Raw genomic sequence first — 27,248 nt, 5'->3', positions numbered from 1 at the left:
CAGGTCAGTGTTCTCAGCTGGGACTCTACAGTAATGCTGCCCTTTAGTGGTGAATACATGCATATGCATCACATCTTACTGCACGATCCTAAGCCTTTAGTGTGAAGTTGTCCCTAGACACTGATCTTGGGTCAGTTTATGCATCACATCTTACTGCACGATCCTAAGCCTTTAGTGTGAAGTTGTCCCTAGACACTGATCTTGGGTCAGTTTATGCATCACATCTTACTGCACGATCCTAAGCCTTTAGTGTGAAGTTGTCCCTAGACACTGATCTTGGGTCAGTTTAGCATTTTACCACCTAATGGTTAAGTTTAGGATTGGGACTGCCTCCCGAGTGGCGCAGCTGTCTAAGGTACTGCCTCACAGACCCGGGTTCGATCCCAGTCCCTGTCGTAGCCGGCCGCGACTTGGAGACCCATGAGGCAGGGCACAATTAGCCCAGCGTCACCCGAGTTAGGGGAGGGTTTGGCTGGCCGGGATGTCCTTGTTCCATCGTGCTCTAGCGACTCCCTGTGGCAGGCCGGATGCAATGCACTCTGACTCAGTGGCCAGTTGTACAGTGTTTCCTCCGACAAGTTGGTGCGGCTGGCTTCCAATGAATTGTCTTGCAAAGGGCCACAGTTACTGCCATTGATTGTCACTTTTGTTTTGAGCTTGTAATGTATGACAATGCATCTTTGAAAATGAGCTAAGACTGACCTACTGAATTTACAACACAGCTTTGACGACATCATTTACATTTAAGTCATTTAGCAGACGCTCTTATCCAGAGCGACTTACAAATTGGTGCATTCACTTTATGACATCCAGTGGAACAGTCACTTTACAATAGTGCATCTAAATCTTAAAGGGGGGGGGTGAGAAGGATTACTTATCCTATCCTAGGACATCCTTGTTTCAAAAGCTATTAGATAATAGTCACCCTCTGACAAAACATGCGAGTTCACTCTAATTGCTAACGAAAAATGTATTACAAATTCCATTATCTTAAAAGGACTACACTGATGTTGAAATGAATCATTCCAGTTGTCGATCCGGTCAGAATCAAACCAATAGCCTGCATTAATCATAGTAAGACTGCAGAGGGCAGTCTTGCACAAATAAACGTTTTGTACACAGATGTTTTATCCACACATTCTCTTGTACTTTCATCGAGTTCAGACTACTGTACTATATGAACCAGCTGTATAATATGAGCCAGCTGTATAATATGAGCCAGCTGTACTATATGAACCAGCTGTATTATATGAACCAGCTGTATGAACCAGCTGTATTATATGAACCAGCTGTATGAACCAGCTGTATAATATGAACCAGCTGTATTATATGAACCAGCTGTATGAACCAGCTGTATGAATCAGCTGTATTATATGAACCAGCTGTATGAACCAGCTGTATTATATGAACCAGCTGTACTATATGAACCAGCTGTACTATATGAACCAGCTGTATTATATGAACCAGCTGTATAATATGAGCCAGCTGTACTATATGAACCAGCTGTATTATATGAACCAGCTGTATGAACCAGCTGTATTATATGAACCAGCTGTATGAACCAGCTGTATTATATGAACCAGCTGTACTATATGAACCAGCTGTATTATATGAACCAGCTGTATTATATGAACCAGCTCTACTATATGAACCAGCTGTATTATATGAACCAGCTGTATTATATGAACCAGCTGTATTATATGAAAGCAGCTGTATTATATGAACCAGCTGTATGAACCAGCTGTATTATATGAACCAGCTGTATGAACCAGCTGTATTATATGAACCAGCTGTATTATATGAAACAGTTGTATTATATGAAACAGCTCTACTATATGAACCAGCTGTATTATATGAACCAGCTGTATTATATGAACCAGCTGTATTATATGAACCAGCTGTATGAAACAGCTGTATTATATGAACCAGCTGTATGAACCAGCTGTATTATATGAACCAGCTGTACTATATGAACCAGCTGTATTATATGAACCAGCTGTATAATATGAGCCAGCTGTACTATATGAACCAGCTGTATTATATGAACCAGCTGTATGAACCAGCTGTATTATATGAACCAGCTGTATGAACCAGCTGTATTATATGAACCAGCTGTACTATATGAACCAGCTGTACTATATGAACCAGCTGTATTATATGAACCAGCTCTACTATATGAACCAGCTGTATTATATGAACCAGCTGTATTATATGAACCAGCTGTATTATATGAAAGCAGCTGTATTATATGAACCAGCTGTATGAACCAGCTGTATTATATGAACCAGCTGTATGAACCAGCTGTATTATATGAACCAGCTGTATTATATGAAACAGTTGTATTATATGAAACAGCTCTACTATATGAACCAGCTGTATTATATGAACCAGCTGTATTATATGAACCAGCTGTATTATATGAACCAGCTGTATGAAACAGCTGTATTATATGAACCAGCTGTATTATATGAACTAGCTGTATGAACCAGCTGTATTATGTGAACCAGCTGTATGAACCAGCTGTATTATATGAAACAGTTGTATGAAACAGCTGTATTATATGAACCAGCTGTATTATATGAACTAGCTGTATGAACCAGCTGTATTATATGAACCAGCTGTATTATATGAACCAGCTGTACTATATGAACCAGCTCTACTATATGAACCAGCTGTACTATATGAACCAGCTGTATAATATGAACCAGCTGTATTATATGAACCAGCTCTACTATATGCACCAGCTGTATAATATGAACCAGCTGTATTATATGAACCAGCTGTATTATATGAACCAGCTGTACTATATGAACCAGCTGTATAATATGAACAAGCTGTATTATATGAACCAGCTCTACTATATGAACCAGCTGTATAATATGAACCAGCTCTACTATATGAACCAGCTGTATTATATGAACCAGCTGTACTATATGAACCAGCTGTATTATATGAACCAGCTGTATTATATGAACCAGCTGTACTATATGAACCAGCTGTATTATATGAACCAGCTGTATTATATGAACCAGCTGTATTATATGAAACAGCTGTATTATATGAAACAGCTGTATTATATGAACCAGCTGTATTATATGAACCAGCTGTATTATATGAACCAGCTCTACTATATGAACCAGCTGTATTATATGAACCAGCTGTACTATATGAACCAGCTGTATTATATGAACCAGCTGTATTATATGAACCAGCTGTACTATATGAACCAGCTGTATAATATGAACCAGCTGTATTATATGAACCAGCTCTACTATATGAACCAGCTGTATAATATGAACCAGCTCTACTATATGAACCAGCTGTATTATATGAACCAGCTGTACTATATGAACCAGCTGTATTATATGAACCAGCTGTATTATATGAACCAGCTGTACTATATGAACCAGCTGTATTATATGAACCAGCTGTATTATATGAACCAGCTGTATTATATGAAACAGTTGTATTATATGAAACAGCTGTATTATATGAACCAGCTGTATTATATGAACCACCTGTATTATATGAACCAGCTCTACTATATGAACCAACTGTATTATATGAACCAGCTGTACTATATGAACCAGCTGTATTATATGAACCAGCTGTATTATATGAACCAGCTGTACTATATGAACCAGCTGTATAATATGAACCAGCTGTATTATATGAACCAGCTGTACTATATGAACCAGCTGTATAATATGAACCAGCTCTACTATATGAACCAGCTGTATTATATGAACCAGCTGTACTATATGAACCAGCTGTATTATATGAACCAGCTGTATTATATGAACCAGCTGTACTATATGAAACAGCTGTATTATATGAACCAGCTGTATTATATGAACCAGCTGTATTATATGAAACAGTTGTATTATATGAAACAGCTGTATTATATGAACCAGCTGTATTATATGAACCAGCTGTATTATATGAACCAGCTCTACTATATGAACCAGCTGTATTATATGAACCAGCTGTACTATATGAACCAGCTGTATTATATGAACCAGCTGTATTATATGAAACAGTTGTATGAAACAGCTGTACTATATGAACCAGCTGTATTATATGAACCAACTGTATGAACCAGCTGTATTATATGAACCAGCTGTATTATATGAACCAGCTGTATGAACCAGCTGTATTATATGAACCAGCTGTATGAACTAGCTGTATTATATGAACCAGCTGTATTATATGAACCAGCTGTATTATATGAACCAGCTGTATTATATGAACCAGCTGTATTAGATGAAACAGTTGTAGGGAGACCCAATGGCACTCTATCCACTATATAGTACACTACTTTGTATGGGCTCTGGTCAAAAGTAGTGCACTATATAGCGAATAGGGTGCCATTTTGGATTTGACAGACATGTGCTCCAGGCTATATAATTCAGGCAGTATCACATCCGGCTGTGGTTGTGAGTCCCGTAGGGCGGTGCACAATTGGCCCAGCGTCATCCAGGTTTGGCCGGGGTAGGCAGTCATTGTAAATAATAATTTGTTCTTAACTGACTTGCCTAGTTAAATAAAGAATAAATAAAATAAAAAATGTACATTCTCAGTTGTCGTCTCTCTAATCTAGGCCAGGTGACTGACAGGAGAGATGACCAATGGCTCTGGGCTTGGATTTAAAACATGGCTACTGGTGTTGAAGGTGGGGTTTCTCAGTGAAGATGCAGCCAGTGAAAGAACAGGTAGGAGACCTGTACTCCACATCGTAGGAGACCTGTACTCCACATGGTAGAAGGAGACCTGTACTCCACATGGTAGAAGGAGACCTGTACTCCACATCGTAGAAGGAGACCTGTACTCCACATCGTAGAAGGAGACCTGTACCCCACATCGTAGAAGGAGACCTGTACTCCACATCGTAGGAGGAGACCTGTACTCCACATCGTAGGAGGAGACCTGTACTCCACATCGTAGGAGGAGACCTGTACTCCACATCGTAGGAGGAGACCTGTACTCCACATCGTAGAAGGAGACCTGTACTCCACATCGTAGGAGGAGACCTGTACTCCACATCGTAGGAGGAGACCTGTACTCCACATCGTAGGAGGAGACCTGTACTCCACATCGTAGGAGGAGACCTGTACTCCACATCGTAGGAGGAGACCTGTACTCCACATCGTAGGAGACCTGTACTCCACATCGTAGGAGACCTGTACTCCACATCGTAGGAGGAGACCTGTACTCCACATCGTAGGAGACCTGTACTCCACATCGTAGGAGACCTGTACTCCACATCGTAGGAGGAGACCTGTACTCCACATCGTAGGAGGAGACCTGTACTCCACATTGTAGGAGACCTGTACTCCACATCGTAGGAGGAGACCTGTACTCCACATCGTAGGAGGAGACCTGTACTCCACATTGTAGGAGACCTGTACTCCACATCGTAGGAGGAGACCTGTACTCCACATCGTAGGAGACCTGTACTCCACATCGTAGGAGACCTGTACTCCACATCGTAGAAGGAGACCTGTACTCCACATCGTAGAAGGAGACCTGTACTCCACATCGTAGGAGACCTGTACTCCACATCGTAGGAGGAGACCTGTACTCCACATCGTAGGAGGAGACCTGTACTCCACATCGTAGGAGGAGACCTGTACTCCACATTGTAGGAGACCTGTACTCCACATCGTAGGAGGAGACCTGTACTCCACATCGTAGGAGGAGACCTGTACTCCACATCGTAGAAGACCTGTACTCCACATCGTAGGAGACCTGTACTCCACATCGTAGGAGACCTGTACCCCACATGGTAGAAGGAGACCTGTACTCCACATTGTAGGAGACCTGTACTCCACATCGTAGGAGACCTGTACTCCACATCGTAGGAGACCTGTACTCCACATCGTAGGAGGAGACCTGTACTCCACATCGTAGGAGGAGACCTGTACTCCACATCGTAGAAGGAGACCTGCCCCTCTTCATAATCCACAAACACCTTCTCCTTCTTGGGGTGAGCCAGGTAGAGGCTGAGGTGGTGTCTGGTAGTCGTTTGCATGTAGCTGCATCTCCACGGTCCAAAGCCAGACTCAGACCTCTTCATTATCAACAGAACCTTCTTCTACACAGACTCTCTGACCAAGGGTCAAATCCACCTATTGTTACTCTCTGTATTCTTTATTTTCTTGACCTATAACTCAACCATAGATCGGTCAATTTTTTAAATAATTTGGAACACAGAAACTAGAGGCCATGAGTAACTGGGTCAGAAATAATGGCACCGATTGGCCTGACAGGTGGCACTGTTATAAGCAGTCTCACTTAAACCCTGACATCTGTTGCCCGTTTGACCTAGAGACTTAAATCTTTGTATCTAGGTATTTGTCCTCTTTCCATGCTGAACAAACTTGCCTCAAGGACACATTTTACGTGTCCATTTTAAATCCTTCGTAAATCTACTCCACAATAACCTATTAACTTGAAAATGTTAGGGTCATTACATTTACATTTTACATTTAAGTCATTTAGCAGACGCTCTTATCCAGAGCGACGTACAAATTGGTGCATTCACCTTATGACATCCAGTGGAACAGTCACTTTACAATAGTTTATCTAAATCTTAAAGGGGGGGGGTGAGAGGGATTACTTATCCTATCCTAGGTATTCCTTAAAGAGGTGGGGTTTCAGGTGTCTCCGGAAGGTGGTGATTGACTCCGCTGTCCTGGCGTCGTGAGGGAGTTTGTTCCACCATTGGGGGGGCCAGAGCAGCGAACAGTTTTGACTGGGCTGAGCGGGAGCTGCACTTCCTCAGTGGTAGGGAGGCGAGCAGGCCAGAGGTGGATGAACGCAGTGCCCTTGTTTGGGTGTAGGGCCTGATCAGAGCCTGGAGGTACTGAGGTGCCGTTCCCCTCACAGCTCCGTAGGCAAGCACCATGGTCTTGTAGCGGATGCGAGCTTCAACTGGAAGCCAGTGGAGAGAACGGAGGAGCGGGGTGACGTGAGAGAACTTGGGAAGGTTGAACACCAGACGGGCTGCGGCGTTCTGGATGAGTTGAAGGGGTTTAATGGCACAGGCAGGGAGCCCAGCCAACAGCGAGTTGCAGTAATCCAGACGGGAGATGACAAGTGCCTGGATTAGGACCTGCGCCGCTTCCTGTGTGAGGCAGGGTCGTACTCTGCGGATGTTGTAGAGCATGAACCTACAGGAACGGGCCACCGCCTTGATGTTGGTTGAGAACGACAGGGTGTTGTCCAGGATCACGCCAAGGTTCTTAGCGCTCTGGGAGGAGGACACAATGGAGTTGTCAACCGTGATGGCGAGATCATGGAACGGGCAGTCCTTCCCGGGAGGAAGAGCAGCTCCGTCTTGCCGAGGTTCAGCTTGAGGTGGTGATCCGTCATCCACACTGATATGTCTGCCAGACATGCAGAGATGCGATTCGCCACCTGGTCATCAGAAGGGGGAAAGGAGAAGATTAGTTGTGTGTCGTCTGCATAGCAATGATAGGAGAGACCATGTGAGGTTATGACAGAGCCAAGTGACTTGGTGTATAGCGAGAATAGGAGAGGGCCTAGAACAGAGCCCTGGGGGACACCAGTGGTGAGAGCGCGTGGTGAGGAGACAGATTCTCGCCACGCCACCTGGTAGGAGCGACCTGTCAGGTAGGACGCAATCCAAGCGTGGGCCGCGCCGGAGATGCCCAACTCGGAGAGGGTGGAGAGGAGGATCTGATGGTTCACAGTATCGAAGGCAGCCGATAGATCTAGAAGGATGAGAGCAGAGGAGAGAGAGTTAGCTTTAGCAGTGCGGAGCGCCTCCGTGATACAGAGGAGAGCAGTCTCAGTTGAATGACTAGTCTTGAAACCTGACTGATTTGGATCAAGAAGGTCATTCAGAGAGAGATAGCGGGAGAGCTGGCCAAGGACGGCACGTTCAAGAGTTTTGGAGAGAAAAGAAAGAAGGGATACTGGTCTGTAATTGTTGACATCGGAGGGATCGAGTGTAGGTTTTTTCAGAACGGGTGCAACTCTCGCTCTCTTGAAGACGGAAGGGACGTAGCCAGCGGTCAAAGACATTACCATGATGAACCATGTTACGTTTGGCATTGATATCTTAAAAAGTAAAACAAATACTTTTGACTCTGTAATTCTAATGCTTAAAATAATAATACAAAATAGACTTCTCAGGGACTAAAAGTCAGATTCACTATGGACTCATCACAATGGTGCCTAAAGAGGACTCATCACAATGGTGCCTAAAGAGGACTCATCACAATGGTGCCTAAAGAGGACTCATCACAATGGTGCCTAAAGAGGACTCATCACAATGGGGCCTAAAGAGGACTCATCACAATGGTGCCTAAATAGGACTCATCACAATGGTGCTTAATAGGACTCATCACAATGGTGCCTAATAGGACTCATCACAATGGGGCCTAAATAGGACTCATCACAATGGTGCCTAATAGGACTCATCACAATGGTGCCTAATAGGACTCATCACAATGGTGCCTAAATAGGACTCATCACAATGGTGCCTAAATAGGACTCATCACAATGGGGCCTAAATAGGACTCATCACAATGGTGCCTAAATAGGACTCATCACAATGGTGCCTGAATAGGACTCATCACAATGGTGCCTGAATAGGACTCATCACAATGGGGCCTAAAGAGGACTCATCACAATGGTGCCTAAAGAGGACTCATCACAATGGTGCCTGAATAGGACTCATCACAATGGTGCCTAAAGAGGACTCATCACAATGGTGCCTGAATAGGACTCATCACAATGGGGCCTAAAGAGGACTCATCACAATGGTGCCTAAAGAGGACTCATCACAATGGTGCCTAAAGAGGACTCATCACAATGGTGCCTAAATAGGACTCATCACAATGGGGCCTAAAGAGGACTCATCACAATGGTGCCTAAAGAGGACTCATCACAATGGTGCCTAAAGAGGACTCATCACAATGGTGCCTGAATAGGTCTCATCACAATGGGGCCTAAAGAGGACTCATCACAATGGTGCCTAAAGAGGACTCATCACAATGGTGCCTAAATAGGACTCATCACAATGGTGCCTAAAGAGGACTCATCACAATGGTGCCTAAATAGGACTCATCACAATGGTGCCTAAATAGGACTCATCACAATGGGGCCTAAAGAGGACTCATCACAATGGGGCCTAAAGAGGACTCATCACAATGGTGCCTAAAGAGGACTCATCACAATGGTGCCTAAAGAGGACTCATCACAATGGTGCCTAAATAGGACTCATCACAATGGTGCCTAAATAGGACTCATCACAATGGTGCCTAAATAGGACTCATCACAATGGTGCCTAAAGAGGACTCATCACAATGGTGCCTAAAGAGGACTCATCACAATGGTGCCTAAATAGGACTCATCACAATGGTGCCTAAATAGGACTCATCACAATGGTGCCTAAATAGGACTCATCACAATGGTGCCTAAATAGGACTCATCACAATGGTGCCTAAATAGGACTCATCACAATGGTGCATAAATAGGACTCATCACAATGGTGCCTAAAGAGGACTCATCACAATGGTGCCTAAATAGGACTCATCACAATGGTGCATAAATAGGACTCATCACAATGGTGCCTAAAGAGGACTCATCACAATGGTGCCTAAATAGGACTCATCACAATGGTGCCTAAAGAGGACTCATCACAATGGTCCCTAAATAGGACTCATCACAATGGTGCCCTAAAGAGGACTCATCACAATGGTGCCTAAATAGGACTCATCACAATGGTGCATAAATAGGACTCATCACAATGGTGCCTAAAGAGGACTCATCACAATGGTGCATAAATAGGACTCATCACAATGGTGCATAAATAGGACTCATCACAATGGTGCCTAAATAGGACTCATCACAATGGTGCCTAAATAGGACTCATCACAATGGTGCCTAAAGAGGACTCATCACAATGTTACCTAAATAGGACTCATCACAATGGTGCCTAAAGAGGACTCATCACAATGTTGCCTAAATAGGACTCATCACAATGGTGCCTAAATAGGACTCATCACAATGGTGCCTAAAGAGGACTCATCACAATGGTGCATAAATAGGACTCATCACAATGGTGCCTAAATAGGACTCATCACAATGGTGCCTAAATAGGACTCATCACAATGGTGCCTAAATAGGACTCATCACAATGGTGCATAAATAGGACTCATCACAATGGTGCATAAATAGGACTCATCACAATGGTGCCTAAATAGGACTCATCACAATGGTGCCTAAATAGGACTCATCACAATGGTGCCTAAATAGGACTCATCACAATGGTGCATAAATAGGACTCATCACAATGGTGCCTAAATAGGACTCATCACAATGGTGCCTAAATAGGACTCATCACAATGGGGCCTAAATAGGACTCATCACAATGGGGCCTAAATAGGACTCATCACAATGGTGCCTAAATAGGACTCATCACAATGGTGCCTAAATAGGACTCATCACAATGGTGCTTAAATAGGACTCATCACAATGGGGCCTAAATAGGACTCATCACAATGGTGCCTAAATAGGACTCATCACAATGGTGCCTAAATAGGACTCATCACAATGGTCCTGAAATAGGACTCATCACAATGGTCCTGAAATAGGACTCATCACAATGGTCCCTAAATAGGACTCATCACAATGGTGCCTAAATAGGACTCATCACAATGGGGCCTAAAGACGACTCATCACAATGGGGCCTAAATAGGACTCATCACAATGGTGCCTAAATAAGACTCATCACAATGGTGCCTAAATAGGACTCATCACAATGGGGCCTAAAGACGACTCATCACAATGGGGCCTAAATAGGACTCATCACAATGGTCCCTAAATAGGACTCATCACAATGGTGCCTAAATAGGACTCATCACAATGGTCCATAATGCGTTTGAGAAAATAACTTTGATGCATTCAAAGATTTCCACACTTAACCAGTACATGCACATACGCTAATATGATCAAATATGCAAAACAGTAGCTAAATAATCTTCTTGGACCAAATGACACCAAATTCAGAATGTAGAGGCCCATGGAACATCCTCACCTAGTCTGAGAAACGCTAAGGGTCAACAGATAGCTGATTTTATGTGTCCATTTAAATCCCTGTAAATCCATTCCACAGTGGCCTTTCAACTTGAAACGTGTCATCACTATCATTGGACGTCTCTAAGATGAACCACACTGAATGTTGTCCTGATATCTCTAAAAAAAAAACAAGGAAACTATTAGCAAATCATGATTTGCATATGTAGAACTAATTTTCTCCTTTATGAGCCATACATCAGATTCACTACAGATTTTTAGTATTTAATGGTTTTGAGAAAAAATAGTTGCTACGTTAAATATGCCTCACTGTACATATAGATGCATGTTAGCACACATGCTAATGCTAAAACATACTTTAAACATTTACTCATGAACCATAGATCAGATTGACTCTAGATTTGGTATATAGACTCAATGAATTAGCCTCTAAAGAATTGGAGAATTATTACTTGTTGCATTCATTGTCGGCCAATAGATGAAATGCTCTTATGTAGTTGACTTGCAAATCCAATCAGCCTTTTCCACATTGATTTAATGTCATCACATGTTCTGGGTTGAAGTGAAGAGGAAACTACATTGATCACAACAAGGGAAAGGGGAAAATGTCAAAATACAATTACAAAATAACAAAGATCAATGTTTGAAAAAGAAACAACAAAATATGTGTATTTTCAAGTGTATTTAATTAAAATATGTGTATTTTGAAGTGTATTTAATTAAAATGCATGTATTTTGTATTTTAAAATACAGAAGTACATTACCCAGTAGCAGAACCCCAACATCAACAACCCTCTCAGTAATGGTAACAGAAACAGTTGACTTCCTCTGACTGTGATACAGGATGTTGTTGTTTATCTGCCTTTAGTTTAATGCTCTGAAGTCCCTCTGGATAAGAGTGTCTGATAAATGACTAAATGTATTAGTGAAAATGAACATACCATAATGAACTGCAATGTGCTGGGGCAAGAAACTAAAAAGTTCCCCCCTTCAGGGTCCCCAGGACCAGGACTAAAGGACACTGATCTACAGTATGGTACAGTAGCTTTCCCAGAAGCCTGGTTACAGTATGGTACAGTAGCTTTCCCAGAAGCCTGGTTACAGTATGGTACAGTAGCTTTCCCAGAAGCCTGGTGCAGCTCTGGATTCAACTTCTATATTAATCCTGGTATCCCCAGACTCCCTGGGGGCGATGCCCTGATACATAATTGAAATTGGTTCGTGGGGGGAATAGCCCGCCTGTTCCAGGAAGTACCCCAATGACATGTCCGCGGATGAATGGCCGCACATGATCATGAGCAACCCCCTGCTGATGCAATAGGTGTTGACCGGGTCGAAGTTCCTCAGGTCCTCGTGCTGGGTCACATAGACCTTATCTACTGTCATGTCTGGACGCATACTGATGATGAGACGGTCCATGTTGCTGGTATCTATGTTACCAGTGTTGTACTTCCTGACATAATTAGGCATGGATTTAGATGCTGTGAGGTGGAGGTTGCCCACCTCATAGAATGGGTAGCCATCATCAGGAAGCAGCCTCTTGCAGACATTGTTTTCACACTCAAGTCTGTTGCGGAAGTGATGGAAACCAAAGTCTCCCTCTTCGGGGTCGTAATTTGCAAACATCTGGTTGTCGTTGTCAAAGACGATGTAATCGTTGGCGAACCAGAATAGGAGCTTCAGTCCGTGCCTCGGCCAGGGACGACCAAATCTAGAACCTCTCAGCTCCACCATATTGTTCAATGTTCGAACCATTGTACCCCTGGGGGAGGGAGAGAGGGGGGGGGGATGAGGGGGATGGATAGAGAGATAGAGAGAGAGACAGAGAGAGAGAGAGAGAGAGAGATAGAGAGAGAGAGAGAGAGAGAGAGGACATCAGCACAATTAGACCCAACCAAATCATGAGAAAACAAAAAGATAATTACTTGACACATTGGAAAGAATTAACAAAAAAACTGAGCAAACTAGAATGCTATTTGGCCGTACACAGCGGCAGAATACCTGACCACTGTGACTGACCCAAAATGAAGGAAAGCTTTGACTATGTACAGACTCAGTGAGCATAGCCTTGCTATTGAGAAAGGCCGCCGTAGGCAGACATGGCTCTCAAGAGAAGACAGGCTATGTGCTCACTGCCAACAAAATGAGGTGGAAACTGAGCTGCACTTCCTAACCTCCTGCCCAATGTATGACCATATTAGAGAGACATATTTCCCTCAGATTACACAGATCCACAAAGAATTTGAAAACAAATCCAATTTTGATAAACTCCCATATCTACTGGGTGAAATACCACAGTGTGCCATCAGAGCAGCAAGATTTGTGACCTGTTGCCACGAGAAAAGGGCAACCAGTGAAGAACAAACAGCATTTTAAATACAACCCATATTTATGCTAATTTATTTTCCCTTGTATACCTTAACCATTTGTACATTGTTAAAACACTGTATATATATTATATATATAATATGACACTTGTAATGTCTTTATTGTTTTGAAACTTCTGTATGTGTAATGTTTACTGTTCATTTTTATTGTTTAGTTCACTTTATATATTCACTTTATATATTATCTACCTCACTTGCTTTGGCAATCTTAACACATGTTTCCCATGCCAATAAAGCCCTTGAATTGAAATTGAATTGAGAGAGAGAGAGAGATATACATAGAGAGAGATATATATATAGAGAGAGGATATATATATATATATATATATATATATATATATATATATATATATATATATATATATATAGAGAGAGGATATATATATATATATATATATATATATATATATATATATATAGAGAGAGAGAGAGAGAGAGAGAGAGAGAGAGAGAGAGAGAGAGAGAGAGAGAGAGAGAGAGAGAGTACAAGGAAACAGACAGCATTAAGGACAGACTAGATCTAACTTGTTTAGTTAAAGACAGACTAGATCACAAAAAATCACATCATAAAACATTTTTACTGTACCTGATGTTTTATATAAATGTAATCTCTATTTTTCTGGTGCTCGATGTCCCTGTAGATCCGTGTGAGAAGTTGATTTGATGATCTACAAGCTTTGCTGCCTGTGTGTGTGTGTGTGTTATTTACTCTCGGGGCAGGACTTCCCATGAAGAGTCCAGTGTTCAGGAAATGATACTGAAAGTAATCCTAGTCCTGGGCTGTGTTCCATACCACACAGTTCTTCCCTACTTCCTGCCTCTTCGATTCATGAAGCGTCTCAGAGTTGGAGCTTTTATCTAGGATCAGTTTTAGTCCGTCAGTAACAACCAGTAATTCAGGTGCTGTTATAAACCCCTATTTTTTCTAGCCTGTTTTGCATGTTACTTTAGTTCCTCCTCCTTTAGCACCTGGTGATAAAGGAGTTACTAGACTGGTCACCAATCAGACCTGTTAGAGGTGATAAAGGAGTTACTAGACTGGTCACCAATCAGACCTGTTAGAGGTGGTAAAGGAGTCACTAGACTGGTCACCAATCAGACCTGTTAGAGGTGGTAAAGGAGTCACTAGACTGGTCACCAATCAGACCTGTTAGAGGTGAGTTACTAGACTGGTCACCAATCAGACCTGTTAGAGGTGGTAAAGGAGTTACTAGACTGGTCACCAATCAGACCTGTTAGAGGTGATAAAGGAGTTACTAGACTGGTCACCAATCAGACCTGTTAGAGGTGAGTTACTAGACTGGTCACCAATCAGACCTGTTAGAGGTGGTAAAGGAGTTACTAGACTGGTCACCAATCAGACCTGTTAGAGGTGGTAAAGGAGTTACTAGACTGGTCACCAATCAGACCTGTTAGAGGTGATAAAGGAGTTACTAGACTGGTCACCAATCAGACCTGTTAGAGGTGAGTTACTAGACTGGTCACCAATCAGACCTGTTAGAGGTGATAAAGGAGTTACTAGACTGGTCACCAATCAGACCTGTTAGAGGTGAGTTACTAGACTGGTCACCAATCAGACCTGTTAGAGGTGATAAAGGAGTTACTAGACTGGTCACCAATCAGACCTGTTAGAGGTGAGTTACTAGACTGGTCACCAATCAGACCTGTTAGAGGTGATAAAAATGTCCTCTGGCCTGATGAAACAAAAGTACAATTGTTTGGCCATACTGACCATTGTTATGTTTGGAGGAAAAAGGGGGAGGCTTGCAAGACGAAGAACCCCATCCCAACCGTGAAGCACGAGTTTGCCAGCATCATGTTCTGGGGATGTTTTGCTGCAGGAGGGACAAAATAGATGGCAACATGAGGAGGGAAAATTATGTGGATATATTGAAACAACATCTCAAGACATGTCAGGTAGATAAAGCTTCGTCGCAAATGGTACTTCTGGGAATGCGATGAAAGAAATAAAAACTGAAATGAATCATTCTCTACTATAATTCTGACATTTCACATTCTTAAAATAAAGTGGTGATCCTAACTGACCTAAAACAGGGAATTTTTACTAGGATTAAATGTCAGGAATTATAAAAAGACTGCGTTTAAATGTATTTAGCTAAGGTGTATGTAAACTCCCGACTTTAACTGTAAATGTCTTCAATAAGATCCTTGTTATAACCTGATTCTGAGGGTTGTTAAGGGGAATGTGTGTTCTCAGAATAACAACTGTTGTTAAGGGGAATGTGTGTGTGTATATATGTGTGTGTGTGTGTATATATATGTGTGTGTGTGTGTGTGTGTGTATATATGTGTGTGTGTGTGTGTGTGTGTGTATATATGTGTGCGTGTGTGTGTATATATGTGTGCGTGCGTGCGTGTGTGTGTGTGTGGTGTCATAACTGGGGGCAGGACTCACCATGAAGATCTCAGGAAATGAAACTGAAAGGAACCAGTCTTGGCCTGGGCTGTGTTCAGGATCAGTTCTAATCCTTATAATCATCATGAAAGAGATTACAACGACAGGGGGACCTGATCCTAGACCAGCAGTAGTCTGAGACGCTTTTAGAATACGGGACCAGATGTTTGAGCTCCAGCCAAAAGCTTCACCCCTTTCTCCTTTTAGAGACTGGTGAGCTATGGTTTCTCCTCCTTGGGGGACTGCTTACATTCAAACTAACACTGCATTAGCGTCAGTCAGTGCATTAGCGTCAGTCAGTGCATTAGCGTCAGTCAGTGCATTAGCGTCAGTCAGTGCATTAGCGTCAGTCACTGCATTAGCGTCAGTCACTACATTAGCGTCAGTCACTACATTAGCGTCAGTCAGTGCATTAGCGTCAGTCACTACATTAGCGTCAGTCAGTGCATTAGCGTCAGTCACTACATTAGCGTCAGTCACTACATTAGCGTCAGTCACTACATTAGCGTCAGTCACTGCATTAGCGTCAGTCACTGCATTAGCGTCAGTCACTGCATTAGCGTCAGTGCATTAGCGTCAGTCACTGCATTAGCGTCAGTCACTGCATTAGCGTCAGTCACTGCATTAGCGTCAGTCACTACATTAGCGTCAGTCACTACATTAGCGTCACTGCATTAGCGTCAGTCACTGCATTAGCGTCAGTCACTGCATTCGCGTCACTGCATTAGCGTCAGTCACTGCATTAGCGTCAGTCACTGCATTAGCGTCAGTCACTGCATTAGCGTCAGTCACTACATTAGCGTCAGTCACTACATTAGCGTCAGTCACTACATTAGCGTCACTGCATTAGCGTCAGTCACTGCATTAGCGTCAGTCACTGCATTAGCGTCACTGCATTAGCGTCAGTGCATTAGCGTCAGTCACTGCATTAGCGTCAGTCACTGCATTAGCGTCAGTCACTGCATTAGCGTCAGTCACTACATTAGCGTCAGTCACTACATTAGCGTCAGTCACTACATTAGCGTCAGTCACTACATTAGCGTCAGTCACTGCATTAGCGTCAGTCACTGCATTAGCGTCAGTGCATTAGCGTCAGTCACTACATTAGCGTCAGTCACTACATTAGCGTCAGTCACTACATTAGCGTCAGTGCATTAGCGTCAGTCACTGCATTAGCGTCAGTCACTGCATTAGCGTCAGTCACTGCATTAGCGTCAGTCACTACATTAGCGTCAGTCACTACATTAGCGTCAGTGCATTAGCGTCAGTCACTGCATTAGCGTCAGTCAGTGCATTAGCGTCAGTCACTGCATTAGCGTCAGTCACTGCATTAGCGTCAGTCACTACATTAGCGTCACTGCATTAGCGTCAGTCACTACATTAGCGTCAGTCACTACATTAGCGTCAGTCACTACATTAGCGTCAGTGCATTAGCGTCAGTCACTACATTAGCGTCAGTCACTACATTAGCGTCAGTCACTACATTAGCGTCACTGCATTAGCGTCAGTCACTGCATTAGCGTCACTGCATTAGCGTCACTGCATTAGCGTCAGTGCATTAGCGTCAGTGCATTAGCGTCAGTCACTGCATTAGCGTCAGTCACTGCATTAGCGTCAGTCACTGCATTAGCGTCAGTCACTGCATTAGCGTCAGTCACTACATTAGCGTCAGTCACTACATTAGCGTCAGTCACTACATTAGCGTCAGTCACTACATTAGCGTCAGTCACTACATTAGCGTCAGTCACTACATTAGCGTCAGTCACTACATTAGCGTCAGTCACTACATTAGCGTCAGTGCATTAGCGTCAGTCACTGCATTAGCGTCAGTCACTGCATTAGCGTCAGTCACTGCATTAGCGTCAGTCACTGCATTAGCGTCAGTCACTACATTAGCGTCAGTCACTACATTAGCGTCAGTCACTGCATTAGCGTCAGTCACTGCATTAGCGTCAGTCACTGCATTAGCGTCAGTCACTACATTAGCGTCACTGCATTAGCGTCAGTCACTACATTAGCGTCAGTCACTACATTAGCGTCAGTCACTACATTAGCGTCAGTCACTACATTAGCGTCAGTCACTACATTAGCGTCAGTCACTACATTAGCGTCAGTCACTACATTAGCGTCACTGCATTAGCGTCAGTCAGTGCATTAGCGTCAGTCACTGCATTAGCGTCAGTCACTACATTAGCGTCAGTGCATTAGCGTCAGTGCATTAGCGTCAGTCACTACATTAGCGTCAGTGCATTAGCGTCAGTGCATTAGCGTCAGTCACTACATTAGTGTCAGTCACTACATTAGCGTCACTGCATTAGCGTCAGTCAGTGCATTAGCGTCAGTCACTGCATTAGCGTCAGTCACTACATTAGCGTCAGTGCATTAGCGTCAGTCACTGCATTAGCGTCAGTCACTACATTAGCGTCAGTCACTACATTAGCGTCAGTCACTACATTAGCGTCAGTCACTACATTAGCGTCAGTCACTACATTAGCGTCAGTGCATTAGTGTCAGTCACTACATTAGCGTCAGTCACTACATTAGCGTCAGTCACTACATTAGCGTCAGTCACTACATTAGCGTCAGTGCATTAGCGTCAGTCACTACATTAGCGTCACTGCATTAGCGTCAGTCACTACATTAGCGTCAGTCACTACATTAGCGTCAGTCACTACATTAGCGTCAGTGCATTAGCGTCAGTCACTACATTAGCGTCAGTCACTACATTAGCGTCAGTCATTACATTAGCGTCAGTCACTACATTGGCGTCAGTCACTGCATTAGCGTCAGTCACTGCATTAGCGTCAGTGCATTAGCGTCAGTCACTGCATTAGCGTCAGTCACTGCATTAGCGTCAGTCACTGCATTAGCGTCAGTCACTGCATTAGCGTCAGTCACTACATTAGCGTCAGTCACTGCATTAGCGTCAGTCACTGCATTAGCGTCAGTCACTGCATTAGCGTCAGTCACTGCATTAGCGTCAGTCACTACATTAGCGTCAGTCACTGCATTAGCGTCAGTCACTGCATTAGCGTCAGTCACTACATTAGCGTCAGTCACTGCATTAGCGTCAGTCACTACATTAGCGTCAGTGCATTAGCGTCAGTGCATTAGCGTCAGTCACTACATTAGCGTCAGTCACTACATTAGCGTCAGTCACTACATTAGCGTCAGTCACTGCATTAGCGTCAGTCACTGCATTAGCGTCAGTCACTGCATTAGCGTCAGTGCATTAGCGTCAGTCACTACATTAGCGTCAGTCACTACATTAGCGTCAGTCACTATATTAGCGTCAGTCACTACATTAGCGTCAGTCACTGCATTAGCGTCAGTCACTGCATTCGCGTCAGTCACTGCATTCGCGTCAGTCACTGCATTCGCGTCAGTGCATTAGCGTCAGTGCATTAGCGTCAGTGCATTAGTGTCAGTCACTGCATTAGCGTCAGTCACTACATTAGCGTCAGTCACTACATTAGCGTCAGTCACTACATTAGCGTCAGTGCATTAGCGTCAGTCACTACATTAGCGTCAGTCACTACATTAGCGTCAGTCACTACATTAGCGTCAGTCACTACATTAGCGTCAGTCACTACATTAGCGTCAGTGCATTAGCGTCAGTCACTACATTAGCGTCAGTGCATTAGCGTCAGTCACTACATTAGCGTCAGTCACTACATTAGCGTCAGTCACTACATTAGCGTCAGTGCATTAGCGTCAGTCACTACATTAGCGTCAGTCACTACATTAGCGTCAGTCATTACATTAGCGTCAGTCACTACATTAGCGTCAGTCACTGCATTAGCGTCAGTGCATTAGCGTCAGTGCATTAGCGTCAGTCACTGCATTAGCGTCAGTCTCTGCATTAGCGTCAGTCACTGCATTAGCGTCAGTCACTGCATTAGCGTCAGTCACTACATTAGCGTCAGTCACTGCATTAGCGTCAGTCACTGCATTAGCGTCAGTGCATTAGCGTCAGTCACTACATTTAGCGTCAGTCACTGCATTAGCGTCAGTCACTGCATTAGCGTCAGTCATTACATTAGCGTCAGTCACTGCATTAGCGTCAGTCACTACATTAGCGTCAGTGCATTAGCGTCAGTGCATTAGCGTCAGTCACTACATTAGCGTCAGTCACTACATTAGCGTCAGTCACTACATTAGCGTCAGTCACTACATTAGCGTCAGTCACTGCATTAGCGTCAGTGCATTAGCGTCAGTCACTGCATTAGCGTCAGTGCATTAGCGTCAGTCACTACATTAGCGTCAGTCACTATATTAGCGTCAGTCACTGCATTAGCGTCAGTGCATTAGCGTAAGTCACTGCATTAGCGTCAGTCACTGCATTAGCGTCAGTCACTACATTAGCGTCAGTCACTGCATTAGCGTCAGTCACTGCATTAGCGTCAGTCACTACATTAGCGTCAGTCACTACATTAGCGTCAGTCACTGCATTCGCGTCAGTGCATTAGCGTCAGTGCATTAGCGTCAGTGCATTAGTGTCAGTCACTGCATTAGCGTCAGTCACTGCATTAGCGTCAGTGCATTAGCGTCAGTCACTGCATTAGCGTCAGTCACTGCATTAGCGTCAGTCACTGCATTAGCGTCAGTCACTGCATTCGCGTCAGTCACTGCATTCGCGTCAGTGCATTAGCGTCAGTGCATTAGCGTCAGTGCATTAGTGTCAGTCACTGCATTAGCGTCAGTCACTACATTAGCATCAGTCACTGCATTAGCGTCAGTCACTACATTAGCGTCAGTCACTGCATTAGCGTCAGTCACTGCATTAGCGTCAGTGCATTAGCGTCGGTCACTGCATTAGCGTCAGTCACTACATTAGCGTCAGTCACTACATTAGCGTCAGTCACTGCATTAGCGTCACTGCATTAGCGTCAGTCACTACATTAGCGTCAGTCACTACATTAGCGTCAGTCACTGCATTAGCGTCACTGCATTAGCGTCAGTCACTACATTAGCGTCAGTGCATTAGCGTCAGTCACTGCATTAGCGTCAGTCACTGCATTAGCGTCAGTGCACTAGCGTCAGTCAGTACATTAGCGTCAGTCAGTGCATTAGCGTCAGTCACTACATTAGCGTCAGTGCATTAGCGTCAGTCACTGCATTAGCGTCAGTCACTGCATTAGCGTCAGTGCATTAGCGTCAGTCAGTACATTAGCGTCAGTCACTGCATTAGCGTCAGTCACTACATTAGCGTCAGTCACTACATTAGCGTCACTGCATTAGCGTCAGTCACTACATTAGCGTCAGTGCATTAGCGTCAGTCACTACATTAGCGTCAGTCACTACATTAGCGTCAGTCACTACATTAGCGTCAGTGCATTAGCGTCAGTCAGTGCATTAGCGTCAGTCAGTGCATTAGCGTCAGTGCATTAGCGTCACTGCATTAGCGTCAGTCAGTGCATTAGCGTCAGTCACTACATTAGCGTCAGTACATTAGCGTCAGTCACTACATTAGCGTCAGTCACTACATTAGCGTCAGTGCATTAGCGTCAGTCACTGCATTAGCGTCAGTCAGTGCATTAGCGTCAGTCACTACATTAGCGTCAGTCACTACATTAGCGTCAGTGCATTAGCGTCAGTCAGTACATTAGCGTCAGTCACTGCATTAGCGTCAGTCACTACATTAGCGTCAGTCACTACATTAGCGTCACTGCATTAGCGTCAGTCACTACATTAGCGTCAGTGCATTAGCGTCAGTCACTACATTAGCGTCAGTCACTACATTAGCGTCAGTCACTACATTAGCGTCAGTGCATTAGCGTCAGTCAGTGCATTAGCGTCAGTCAGTGCATTAGCGTCAGTGCATTAGCGTCAGTGCATTAGCGTCACTGCATTAGCGTCAGTCAGTGCATTAGCGTCAGTCACTACATTAGCGTCACTACATTAGCGTCAGTCACTACATTAGCGTCAGTCACTACATTAGCGTCAGTCACTACATTAGCGTCAGTGCATTAGCGTCAGTCACTGCATTAGCGTCAGTCAGTGCATTAGCGTCAGTCACTACATTAGCGTCAGTCACTACATTAGCGTCACTGCATTAGCGTCAGTGCATTAGCATCAGTCACTACATTAGCGTCAGTGCATTAGCGTCAGTCAGTGCATTAGCGTCAGTCACTGCATTAGCGTCAGTCACTGCATTAGCGTCACTGCATTAGCGTCAGTCACTGCATTAGCGTCACTGCATTAGCGTCAGTGCATTAGCGTCAGTCACTGCATTAGCGTCAGTCACTGCATTAGCGTCAGTCACTGCATTAGCGTCAGTGCATTAGCGTCAGTCACTGCATTCGCGTCAGTCACTGCATTAGCGTCAGTCAGAGCATTAGCATCAGTGCATTAGCGTCAGTCAGTGTCAGCCTGTTATTCAGGGCCTGTTATTCAGCCACACCTTTTTTTATTGCCTGTTTTGCATGTTACTTTGGCATTAATACGTGTCACATGTCAGTTTGCAAACAGTGTATATTTGTGTATATTTATGTATATTTATTTTTTAAAAACAGTATTGAGTGAATAAAGTTGCATATAAACATGGTCTCTTTTTTGGTTTCTTGAGAAAGGCAGCTTCAAAATGCAGGTGTTTCAGCTCAGTGCTTTCTGTGGGGGGGGGCAGCCAGCGGAGAATGCAGGTGTTTCAGCTCAGTGCTTTCTGTGGTGGGGGGCAGCCAGCGGAGAATGCAGGTGTTTCAGCTCAGTGCTTTCTGTGGTGGGGGGCAGCCAGTGGAGAATGCAGGTGTTTCAGCTCAGTGCTTTCTGTGGTGGGGGGCAGTGGAGAATGCAGGTGTTTCAGCTCAGTGCTTTCTGTGGTGGGGGGGGGCAGCCAGTGGAGAATGCAGGTGTTTCAGCTCAGTGCTTTCTGTGGTGGGGGGGGCAGCCAGCGGAGAATGCAGAGCATCCGGGTTGGTAATCTTCTCTAGTTGCGCCGTGATTGGCTCAAAGTTCTGTCACTCATGGGGACACCGTGTCATCGCAAAATCTTACACGGAGAGCTCAAAAAATTCCAGCCCCTTAGAATTCATTAGATGAATGAACTCCTCTAGTTGTCACCCCATTAGATGTGTCCGTCCAATAAGGCTCATGGTGATTTGGCCACAGATCAAATTATGTCAAATCACGTTATATCTACAGTAGCTCTGATTGGACTGATCATGTCAACATCATACCTTTAAAATCTTAGCTAGCAGTCATCATCATGAATCAAGTCAACAATCTACTGACAAATCTTTTTCAACCCTTGTCATATGAAGATAAATTATAGATAAAACATACTGGTGCTCATCGTCCATTGGACACAAACATTACACAACAAGTTGGAAATCGCAAATTCAACAACGAGTGGTTTGGAAGGAATCAGCGGCTAACTGCAGCATTGCAAAGCAATCACTAGCGTGCTATATCAAACCAGCATCATGGGGAAACATAACGGTAGTCCAGACTCTGTTATATCAAACCAGCATCATGGGGAACATAACGGTAGTCCAGACTCTGCTATATCAAACCAGCATCATGGGGAAACATAACGGTAGTCCAGACTCTGTTATATCAAACCAGCATCATGGGGAAACATAACGGTAGTCCAGACTCTGTTATATCAAACCAGCATCATGGGGAAACATAACGGTAGTCCAGACTCTGTTATATCAAACCAGCATCATGGGGAAACATAACGGTAGTCCAGACTCTGTTATATCAAACCAGCATCATGGGGAAACATAACGGTAGTCCAGACTCTGTTATATCACACCAGCATCATGGGGGACATAACGGTAGTCCAGACTCTGTTATATCAAACCAGCATCATGGGGAAACATAACGGTAGTCCAGACTCTGTTATATCACACCAGCATCATGGGGAACATAACGGTAGTCCAGACTCTGTTATATCACACCAGCATCATGGGGGACATAACGGTAGTCCAGACTCTGTTATATCACACCAGCATCATGGGGGACATAACGGTAGTCCAGACTCTGTTATATCACACCAGCATCATGGGGAAACATAACGGTAGTCCAGACTCTGTTATATCACACCAGCATCATGGGGGACATAACGGTAGTCCAGAATCTGTTATATCACACCAGCATCATGGGGAACATAACGGTAGTCCAGACTCTGTTATATCACACCAGCATCATGGGGGACATAACGGTAGTCCAGACTCTGTTATATCACACCAGCATCATGGGGGACATAACGGTAGTCCAGACTCTGTTATATCACACCAGCATCATGGGGAACATAACGGTAGTCCAGACTCTGTTATATCACACCAGCATCATGGGGGACATAACGGTAGTCCAGACTCTGTTATATCACACCAGCATCATGGGGGACATAACGGTAGTCCAGACTCTGTTATATCACACCAGCATCATGGGGAACATAACGGTAGTCCAGACTCTGTTATATCACACCAGCATCATGGGGAACATAACGGTAGTCCAGACTCTGTTATATCACACCAGCATCATGGGGAACATAACGGTAGTCCAGACTCTGTTATATCACACCAGCATCATGGGGAACATAACGGTAGTCCAGACTCTGTTATATCACACCAGCATCATGGGGGACATAACGGTAGTCCAGACTCTGTTATATCACACCAGCATCATGGGGGACATAACGGTAGTCCAGACTCTGTTATATCACACCAGCATCATGGGGGACATAACGGTAGTCCAGACTCTGTTATATCACACCAGCATCATGGGGGACATAACGGTAGTCCAGACTGTTATATCACACCAGCATCATGGGGAACATAACGGTAGTCCAGACTCTGTTATATCACACCAGCATCATGGGGGAACATAACGGTAGTCCAGACTCTGTTATATCACACCAGCATCATGGGGGACATAACGGTAGTCCAGACTGTTATATCACACCAGCATCATGGGGAACATAACGGTAGTCCAGACTCTGTTATATCACACCAGCATCATGGGGAACATAACGGTAGTCCAGACTGTTATATCACACCAGCATCATGGGGGACATAACGGTAGTCCAGACTCTGTTATATCACACCAGCATCATGGGGAACATAACGGTAGTCCAGACTCTGTTATATCACACCAGCATCATGGGGGAGGTAACGGTAGTCCAGACTCTGTTATATCACACCAGCATCATGGGGAACATAACGGTAGTCCAGACTCTGTTATATCACACCAGCATCATGGGGATCATAACGGTAGTCCAGACTCTGTTATATCACACCAGCATCATGGGGAACATAACGGTAGTCCAGACTCTGTTATATCACACCAGCATCATGGGGAACATAACGGTAGTCCAGACTCTGTTATATCACACCAGCATCATGGGGAACATAACGGTAGTCCAGACTCTGTTATATCACACCAGCATCATGGGGAATATAACGGTAGTCCAGACTCTGTTATATCACACCAGCATCATGGGGAACATAACGGTAGTCCAGACTCTGTTATATCACACCAGCATCATGGGGAACATAACGGTAGTCCAGACTCTGTTATATCACACCAGCATCATGGGGGAACATAACGGTAGTCCAGACTCTGTTATATCACACCAGCATCATGGGGGACATAACGGTAGTCCAGACTCTGTTATATCACACCAGCATCATGGGGAACATAACGGTAGTCCAGACTCTGTTATATCACACCAGCATCATGGGGAACATAACGGTAGTCCAGACTCTGTTATATCACACCAGCATCATGGGGAATATAACGGTAGTCCAGACTCTGTTATATCACACCAGCATCATGGGGAACACGGGGGTCCAGACTCTGTTATATCACACCAGCATCATGGGGAACATCCAGTCCAGACTCTGTTATATCACACCAGCATCATGGGGGAACATAACGGTAGTCCAGACTCTGTTATATCACACCAGCATCATGGGGGACATAACGGTAGTCCAGACTCTGTTATATCACACCAGCATCATGGGGAACATAACGGTAGTCCAGACTCTGTTATATCACACCAGCATCATGGGGAACATAACGGTAGTCCAGACTCTGCTGTTGTGAAATGATGTCTGAGGGAAGAAACTGTTTTGTTGTTGTTGGAAGTGACCTCTTTGTTGCTGTAATATCGTTAACAAAGATGGCCGTTTTCACCGTTAAAGACTTTAACTGTCATTTCTTATTTTATGTGAAAAAACAACATTTAACAGTTTATAAAACAACCAGTTTTATTCATCTTTATCTGGCTGAATGTCAGGAAAGGTCCATTCAGTGTTATTGACTTCAAACAGAATCAGAATTGACTAAATAAACCATTTGACTAAATAAACATTATTTATAAACACCAATCAATAACAACAAGATCCGTCCATTACTCCCTAAAGGTTTTTGTCCTCACATAGGGACAACGAGGAGTTTATTTCTACCCAAAACCCTGGATAGAGAGGCTCAGTGAATGTGGAGTGGAATGTGTGTAGGTGGGTGAGTGCGTCAGAGGAGGACAGAGTGTAGAAGGACAGAGTGCCGGCCGGCCAGTCCAGATACACTCCTACTCTGTTGGACGAGGAGGAGGCAGGTAAGTCAGTTCTCTCCTTATTGTGCCTGGCAGTGTAACCGTAATCAGAGCAGCTCAGACTCCAGGACTTGTCATTGCATCCAAGCTTACTGTCATCAGCGTTTCCTGTCCTGTTGATTCCTCTGTACGTCATTCCTATGTCATCCCCTCCCCCACTCATCTCTGCCTCCCAGTAACAGCGCCCAGTCAGACCCTCTCTACACAGCACCTGTGGCCAGTCCTCAAATCTCTCTGGGTGATCAGGATACGGCTGCTTCTCTGTCCCCCGTGTCACCTTCCTGTTCCCCTCTGACAGAGAGAGGTGTCTGCATGCTGTGTTCGGGTCCAGTGTGACATCACAGGCATCTGATAGGGTAAAATCAATATTAGAAATCATCATCATCATCAGAATGTTAATCATCAAGGCCTTTTATGAGGAGCATTGACTCATTGATTAAAACATCGAATTAACAGACGGCGCTGGATGGAATGAAATAATTAAATAATGATTAATTGTTGAGTATATTGACTGTGTACTGTACTGACACAATAAAAAGTAGTTAAAAAGAGAGAGAGAGAAGAGAGAGAGAGAGAGAGAGAGAGAGAGAGAGAGAGAGAGAGACAGAGACAGAGACAGAGAGAGAGAGAGACAGAGAGAGACAGAGAAAGAGAGAGACAGAGAAAGAGAGAGACAGAGAGAGAGACAGAGAGAGAGAGAGAGAGAGACAGAGAGAGAGAGAGAGAGAGAGAGAGACAGAGAGAGAGAGAGAGAGACAGAGAGACAGAGAGACAGAGAGAGACAGAGAGAGAGAGAGAGAGAGAGAGAGAGAGAGAGAGA

The 27,248-nt window shown here is 44.1% G+C and overlaps 2 protein-coding genes across 4 annotated transcripts in view; both read right to left on the bottom strand.

Annotated features, from left to right (window-relative positions):
* Nucleotides 1-11,736: 11,736 nt before the first annotated feature.
* Nucleotides 11,737-14,231, bottom strand: LOC124020458. The gene is made up of 2 exons (XM_046335692.1): nt 14,041-14,231; nt 11,737-12,829 (listed from the first exon to the last, which is right to left on the bottom strand). Exon 2 carries the CDS (start codon nt 12,820-12,822, stop codon nt 12,166-12,168), a length of 657 nt encoding a protein of 218 aa, XP_046191648.1. The 5' UTR covers nt 12,823-12,829; nt 14,041-14,231; the 3' UTR covers nt 11,737-12,165.
* Nucleotides 14,232-26,063: 11,832 nt separating this feature from the next.
* LOC124020461 (NACHT, LRR and PYD domains-containing protein 3-like) overlaps nt 26,064-27,248 on the bottom strand; it is a 15,206-nt gene continuing 14,021 nt past the window's right edge. For all 3 annotated transcript variants that reach the window (XM_046335698.1, XM_046335696.1, XM_046335697.1), the window contains one exon: nt 26,064-26,776. In XM_046335698.1, coding sequence (XP_046191654.1) covers nt 26,235-26,776 — 542 coding nt within the window. In that variant the 3' untranslated portion in view covers nt 26,064-26,234. The remainder of the gene's footprint in view (nt 26,777-27,248) is intronic.

This window comes from Oncorhynchus gorbuscha, unplaced genomic scaffold (assembly GCF_021184085.1).
Source record: "Oncorhynchus gorbuscha isolate QuinsamMale2020 ecotype Even-year unplaced genomic scaffold, OgorEven_v1.0 Un_scaffold_821, whole genome shotgun sequence".
Taxonomy (NCBI): domain Eukaryota; kingdom Metazoa; phylum Chordata; class Actinopteri; order Salmoniformes; family Salmonidae; genus Oncorhynchus; species Oncorhynchus gorbuscha.
The sequence above is the reverse complement of the archived record's forward strand: the minus strand, read 5'-3'. Positions and strand labels throughout refer to the sequence as shown.

Coding starts and splice junctions, on each gene's coding strand:
- LOC124020458 (XM_046335692.1), bottom strand. CDS start 12,822: ATGGTTCGAACATTGAACAATATGGTGGAGCTGAGAGGTTCTAGATTT.